A 7,852-nucleotide genomic window follows, 5' to 3' on the forward strand; every position below is an offset into this window, starting at 1 on the left:
CTTAAATAATGTCAACAGTACTATTAAAATTTTTGGTTTTATTTATATTTGCAAAGAAAGCTAACAATGTTTACATTGTTATTGACATCTTCCGCAAATGTTGTAAACGCTACGCGTCGTCACCGTCGCGCACATCGCCAATATATTATTATACGGTACGTAGTTAGTATACGGAATCTGTCAAAAAGGTTATTTACTGGGGGGATAAATGAAATCATTTCTTCGTCAAACCTTTATTAAAAAATGCATTAAGTGTTAACATAATATAAAATATAAGATAAGATAGAATAATAATATCCACAACGATATTTTAAATATTGTTATTAATGCTTCATTATACCATAATTATATAATCGTACGCACTATAGTCAAGTGTGTCCAATGATAATAGTAAAATAGTTACAGTACTTCAAAATTTTTACAGAAAAATATTTCAAGACTAAAGAATCTACGTTAATACATAAATTACTTTTGCAGACAAGAGTCTAAATATTTAGTACAATGCGTTTTAAGTTTTCCCAATAACACCAGTCGAAAATCCTAAGTTCAATTAAGACACAGATGCTTAGTCTCACATTTCCAGTCAATTTTAATCCAACATTTTGGCACACCCCTTTTAAAGAATGACGGTAACTTCTGAAGTAGCAAGAGAGACAGAAAGACAAAGTAATACACGTTTATCAGTAAAGTACTTTTGTTAACCGACTTCCCAAAAAGGAGGAGGTTCTCAATTCGGCCGGTATGTTTTTTTAAAGTTATTCCATCATAGTTATTACGAATTACATACAAAATTCACATCAATACGACGATGTGTCATCGAATTAGATATACATACAATAAACATATTTCTTGTTAAAGGATCGTAAATAAGTTATAAGAATAAGTTTAGTATTATGCTTACATCGTTCTTTCTAAAGTAGATATGTAGGTAATGAGTATGCATTGTCTGAAAGATAGAATATTTAAAAACAGTTACCACTTTGTTGAAACTACTAATCTCTAACATAATAAGTGTTGTTTTAGTGTAAATACGATGATATAGGGTTGCCCGGAAAAGGTGAGTATTGACGGGTACCGAAATAAAAAAAAAAATGTTATGCGACTGAGGACGTACTAAGATCTAAATAAACCCAAGAGATGAAATGTAAAAAATACCAATTTTATATTTTTTATTAATTATACCCTCAGCAAGATTGTTCCAGGCAATCCATTTTTTTACAATGTTGATTAAACTAAATTATTTATCGAGTAAAGAGCTTGGTGAAGGTCGATGTTATATCGTATCTTCTACTATTATTACATGTATTATAGTTTTAAAATCGGCTTGTGCTTTTTTGAGATTATAGTAAAAGTGACGTGTGTAAGTATTGTGTACCTATAATTTGTTCTGGTTTGTTAGAAAGTAAGTTTAAAATAATATCATGCCATTGTTCAGCTTGACCGTTGCAGCAAGCTGCCGCTCCTGAATTTGCAGCTCTGTTAAACCTGGCGTGTTTTCCTGCAACAGCACCTTCAGTCTATCGAAGTATAAGTCCAGTAACGCATCCTTTTCTTCATACTTCTTCAGAATTTCTGCAGCCATATTTTCTCCATTCGGACCAATCGGGCCTGGATTCGCCACTCTTTGTTCTGAAAATATTAAGAACAAATATATTAGGAAAATGGGCATAGAGTAAAAGAAACTGTAGTATTAATTAATTACATGAACAGGGAACTTACTCATGAATTCGTAATTGACATGGGTGACGCGAATGATCTCATCCATCAACTCCTGAAAATATGAAACAAGAAATGTTAAATAACATAACTTTATATTGGCAATATTACAGTACGCCATGGTTCATTCGCGCAGCAGTTCCGTTGGTACCCGTCTTTTGTATCGGATGTGGTTTCAGGTTTAAATGTTTGGCAATGATTTGATATACAGGGCGATTTGTTATTAGAGCAAAACGTCGTACGAGGTTATAGAACAGACCATTTCCAACATTTTTTGTCGAAGAAAGGGAAATGCATAGATAATAAAATATTTAACTTATAGTGTTGCGAGTATTAAAATTCAGTTACTAATTGTAATTATCAAATAAACAATAATAGTGATATTGTATTTTAGAAATAGTAATCCCAAATTCACGGACCATAGAACTATTTTTTTTAAATCGGCTGAACATGCTTTTATGACATAAAAAATTACTATGACACATTTGTGTTCTTTTTAAAAAACATCTACATTTTCTAGGCTTTCATGTAAGGTATATAACTTCAATACACCGGGACTAAGAATCTGGTAACGAAATATTGAAGTATGAGTCCGAGGCAGAAGAATACCAACTATACCAAGAAAGTTCTACTTAACTGATGTGGATAGTTTTTATGGCAATGTTATTTGGAATCATATCTACAGCTACAATCGACAAAATAAATCAAGGTAGGCTAGTAGGCTACGTCATTATTTAATTTATAAAAATGCAATGGAAAGACATACGAACTTATTTAAAAAAAAGAGCCCAAACATATATTGTTTTGCACAAGATGATCTTCTTGGACGAAACCTGGCTTAACATTGATGTTACCGTGTGATTGATCACTCGGTCAGTAAAATATGGACCGCTGATACAGGAGTATCATCCAATTATACCTTCAGTAAGGATGGATTGGTCTGTTTAGGATTTCAGTCTTTTATTTGCTAATGTTGGAGGTTTCTTCAGTTAAACGGTTCTTCTAAATTGTTTAACATGTTTTTTTTTCAATAATATCCGTGAATACTTTCGCATTCATATCTTTGTGATTGAACAATATCGGTACATAGTCCTATGAAGCCAGTGATACTCGAATGAAACGCAGTACCTCAGAGCGAGACAAATTTATTTCTGTCAAACCTAGTACCCTAATGTTTTGCCGGTAACGAAACCATATCGCGATTTAACTCGATCCCAACACCATCTATCGAGCTATATGGTAGTTTTTATTATATAAATATTATTCTTAATAGTAGTATGGTGTTGGAACCGAGTATATCCTCATAAGAAAGACTTACAACTTGAACAGTGATACAACTTGCCCATATGTTACTTGAGTGATTCGAGAAACGGTATTCCTACCAATATCTAATGCGTTAGCTAATCGATATTTTTTTAAGAAATATAATCGTAACCGAATTACAAATTTTTACTAATTACATATTTTAATATAAATGAATAATTCGCTGAAAGAGTATTTATGTTGCTAATTGATATCTGCTGAGCAATAAGATCATAACAAGTAAGTCGCAAGTAGGCAAAGTTTCAATTCAAATGGCATGCTACATATTGCAACAGATTTAGTTTGTCTACTACGCTTTTATGTTAAAACTATTGAACTGGTTGTTATAAATTATGCAACATTATTAATTTCACAAGAAATATGAATATAAATATATGCAAAGTATGTTTTATTTACCTACATATAACGAATACATTAGCTAAAGCATAAGCTTTTTAGAAAAAAAGTTTCTTACTCACATTGGCATCAGCCGTTTCTAAATTGAACTCCTTCTTCACAGGTTCCGGTTGGCCTTGTGCTGCTTCCGAATCACCCGCCTGAAAAACAGACAAAACCAGAAATCTTTTAATAAATCGTGTAATGACCAGGATTCTTGGTGAACTGGATATAAGAAAATACGCAGGGTTAAATTTAATTTTCAAAGTCTAAAGTACAACCAAATCGTGGACCTGACTCTAAGGCAATCATGGTATTACACTGTAAAACAACATGATGTAACAAATAATCACACAGAAAGTTATCAAATCAAACGAAAATAAGATTAAATATGGGTACACAATCCCACAAATAGGGGCTTACACTCGATTACACAAATTACAACAAAATTAAAATTCATAGCACCTTGCAAAACAAAAGATGACGTTGATTGAGGTTCAAACTCGAAGCCAGGAGTCTCTCTCTATTCTAATTCAATGAAAAACGAAGTTTCTTAAAGGAAACTTCGCATTCGAGAACCGGAGTAGCCCTACTGATGTCGGCAGTTCGCACTTATGCCACTTGCCTATCTAATAGCTTCCAAACAGTTGCTAATCAGCGTTCTATGTCTTTGAAGTGCCAGTCAGAGCTATTACGCACTAGTTGTCGACGGCGACCGCGGGTCGCCTATGCGTCGCCACAACGTGGCGAGTCACCGAGTCTGACTGACTGACGACTCAGTGCGCAATCACCAATTTAAACTATAGTAAGTTACAGTCGACGGCGTAGTGGCTCTTATTTCACGACCGATTGGTCTTCAACCTGTTGATTTTAGCCACTTGCCAATAAGGGCGTTTCGCAAGCTGAGAACAAAGGGTACGGTCAGCTTTGCAAAAGAAACGAAAATCAAATTGTCCAGCTTACACTTTCTAGAATGGACGCAAACACTTACTCCTCGTTTCTTCTGCCCTCGCACACAAATCACTTCTCACAATACTTACTATGTGGAATTACTTAACCGATCATTATAATCGTATGAAAATCATTCTACAACTTCTAATAAACAATTTTATAATAACAATATTTGTTACTTTATGGGGTCTTGTTAACAACAATGCCGCAATACGTAAATCGCCAAACGTATACACTGCATCCTGTTTAGTGGCGGCACGAAATATATACATAGTATAATATATACTAGTGGACCCGACAGACGTTGTCCTGTCTACACATCTTTAATTTGAAAATTTATCGGATCCAATGTAAAGCATTCCAAAATCAACAACTACTAAGTAATAAATGAAAAATTAATTTAAAAAACATTGTCCAGCGGACAAAATTGTGAATACCATTCTCAGATCCCCTTGAACACACACAAAAAATTTCATCAAAATCGGTCCAGTTGTTTAAGAGAAGTTCAGTGACATACACACTTACAGAGGAATTATTATATATAAAGATATCAGTCCTCACAACATAAAATATGAATAAAATATTAATGATTTAAAGTAAATAATTATTTGTTAAATACGCTGGCATTATCAGTTTCTAACTCTAACCCTCTACCTCCTCAGGATGTTCATCGCGCTGTGTCGGTTCTGCATCGCCTTTCGTTAGCTCCGAATCGCGCTGCGTCGGCTTTGTATCGCCTTCCGTCGGCTTTGTATCGCCTTCCGTCGGCTTTGTATCGCCTTCCGTCGGCACTGCATCGCGCTGCGTCAGCTTTGCATCGCCTTCCGTCGGCTCTGCATTGCCTTCCCTTGGCTCTGCCTTGCTCATCTGATAAAAAAAAAACATTAATAAAAATTTAATTAATAACATTAGTAAACATTTGTTGTTTACCAATCCGAACGGCCGTCGTTCGGTTTGGTAAACATTTGTTCCAGAAAAATATACATAAGTTTAATGTATGTAGAGTATGTCGAGTAGTCAACAGCTACGCCTATATTAGATATACATATTACATTGGCACCGCTTTTTTTAATTTTTTTATTATCTATAGGTTCACGCTTGACTGCGATCTCACCTGATGGAAAGCGACGATGCGGTCGACGATGGAGCACGCTTACCTATAAGTAAACTATTCACTCTTGACTTAAATCCATCAGGAAACAAGTTGAGCGTTGAGCCAAGCCCATGATGTTCAGGACTTTCACATGGATAAAACCTCAACATCAGCAGTATATGAATAACCCCTGATTACTAACAAAAATCAAAGCGTGTCATGGCGAGAAAGAAACAACTCTACTTGCATCCTGCATCTACCCCTAGCTCTTCCCCTCAATAGCTATTCATATTAATCCATTACAATAGCCAATCACAGCGTAGCAGAGCGATAAAACTGCTTTCGTGTGCAGCTGCGTACGGATTTCGTCTCTGGTTACTATTTTAGGGTAGGTTTAAGTTTTTTATTAAAATAACAAATGTTATTCAAAGGTTATATTTTGTTTATATTTAATTCTAACAGTATTTATGTCTGCCTATGTAAATAATATTATATATGAATAGTAGGAGAAAAGTTATCTTAAGGAGCAACCGTCTCTCAAAACCATAATATATATTATAAACCAAAATAATATTCTCAAAACTATAATATAATTATTTAATTATTAAATACTCACGCTGATATTGGCCTTTTCTAACTGCAAGCTGTCAGTATTCAGAGAATGTTTATAGCGCTGCGTTGGCTCTGCATCGCTCGTTTGAAATACAAACACGATTTACTCGTATGTAGTATGTATACAAGAACCGCCGGTTTATAAATTTCCTAGAAAATGAGACGGAAACTCTTTCATACATATTAGAGTTCATTTATAAATAGATGAACATTGGGTAAATTCTTAATCAATACAATAAATACTATAAACAATCATTTAAAATATTTTTAGCGGTTTTTTCTCACAGAATAGATTTATAGCAATTTAAGACGAGCTTATTTCAAATGACCTTATATTATCTTGGTTAGTAAGACCGAGAGACTTCAGTTTCCTGATTTCATGCAATAATACATCCTATCTAACACACAACTTAAGATTTAATGTATATAAAATACTCACACGCACACTTGTCTTTTCCTGTTCGAAGTCGGCCATATGCACAGGTTGTAAATGGCTCTGGTACTTTTACGTCGTTTGTCTGAAAAAATTAAGATGGAAGTTATATTTCAACATGATTATCATACTACTGTGAAACCTTGTTAAGTGAGACATCAGGGGGTCTTTAAATTCGTATCACTTATAGAGGTATTCCACTAAACCAGTGTCTCAGATATCCAGGTATAAATAAATATTTGTCTCATTTACAGAGGGTTCCATAAATAGAGGTAAAAATACAGGTTATTTCAGATAGCGGTGTGATTCTTAAATAAGACTATGTGTTATGTGCACATTGTAATTGAATAAGAATAAGTAAGTCGGCAAACAAAACGATGTATCTCAGTTACTGAGGTTTATGTATTTAATATTCACTTGCTGTCTCAGTTATAGAGGTAACTATGATGATAAATCGAAAGAACGAATCCCAGATAAAGAGGATTGTTTTTCCCACTAATAGAGGTAATTCAGTGCCAATGTGTTGGGACCTCAGTATGAGTTCCAGTTGTGGAGGTTTCTCACTTATCCAGGTCCCACTTAACCAAGTTTCACTGTATTTATACTATATTTAATATCGCTATAATAAAATTAAAAAAAATCTTGACTACATGTAAACCCGGTGTGAGCTTCGATCACAAACGGGAATTACGTCTATATCTACGTAGACTTTTTAATAAAATTCTCATTAACACCTTATACGTTATTTAAGTATTCACGAATTTCGTATTAGTTAAGCAACAAATAACTTACAGGAACACACAAACACTTCTGATCACTTATTACGGCTTTCGAGTACTGCCGACCGACCGGCCGAGAATTAAAGGTTATACAGAGTAGTCGATAGACTGACGCATGCGCGTTAAATTCATTGTATTGTATACTAGCTGTGTCCGCGACTTCGTCCGCGTGAAATAGTTGTTTTGGGCATTATATTTATTTTTGTATAAACAAATTCCTCAGCCTTATAAATTATAGCTGTTATCCACGACTTTGTCCGCGTCATTTTCTGTTATTATTTTAGATTTTAAAAGAACATAATTATTTCAAAGTAGGTACTTCTGCATAAATTATATTTTTAAATTTTTCTGTTTGTATATCTTCACATGAAGCATTACGTGAAGATATACAGGGTGACTTTGAATTCGACGTATTCCTCTCGGGAGGTGATAATACAACTAATTTCCTACAAAAATAGCCCTGAGGTCTTTGGGCGGAAAGTGGCTAGTTTCTGAGATATTCAACATTTTTGGTTTTGGTAAAAATATCCCGAATTGATTACAAAAACATCAATAAATAAAAAAATACTG

At 34.2% G+C, this 7,852-nt stretch overlaps 1 protein-coding gene across 6 annotated transcripts; it reads right to left on the bottom strand.

Annotated features, from left to right (window-relative positions):
• Positions 1–217: 217 nt before the first annotated feature.
• On the bottom strand, positions 218–7,402 carry LOC118266674 (uncharacterized). 6 transcript variants are annotated; one of them, XM_035580177.2, is made up of 7 exons: positions 7,296–7,372; positions 6,510–6,588; positions 6,075–6,220; positions 5,020–5,232; positions 3,498–3,575; positions 1,720–1,771; positions 218–1,629 (listed from the first exon to the last, which is right to left on the bottom strand). In XM_035580177.2, the coding sequence occupies exons 4-7, from the start codon at positions 5,230–5,232 to the stop codon at positions 1,409–1,411; spliced, it is 564 nt and encodes a 187-aa protein (XP_035436070.2). In that variant the 5' UTR covers positions 6,075–6,220; positions 6,510–6,588; positions 7,296–7,372; the 3' UTR covers positions 218–1,408. The 6 variants fall into 6 exon arrangements, with proteins under 6 accessions (XP_035436070.2, XP_035436089.2, XP_035436061.2 ...); XM_035580196.2 differs by having other exon boundaries at positions 6,516–6,588; positions 7,296–7,316; XM_035580168.2 differs by lacking the exon at positions 6,075–6,220 and having other exon boundaries at positions 6,516–6,588; positions 7,296–7,402.
• Between the last annotated feature and the right edge of the window lie 450 nt (positions 7,403–7,852).

This window comes from Spodoptera frugiperda, chromosome 25 (assembly GCF_023101765.2).
Source record: "Spodoptera frugiperda isolate SF20-4 chromosome 25, AGI-APGP_CSIRO_Sfru_2.0, whole genome shotgun sequence".
NCBI lineage: Eukaryota > Metazoa > Arthropoda > Insecta > Lepidoptera > Noctuidae > Spodoptera > Spodoptera frugiperda.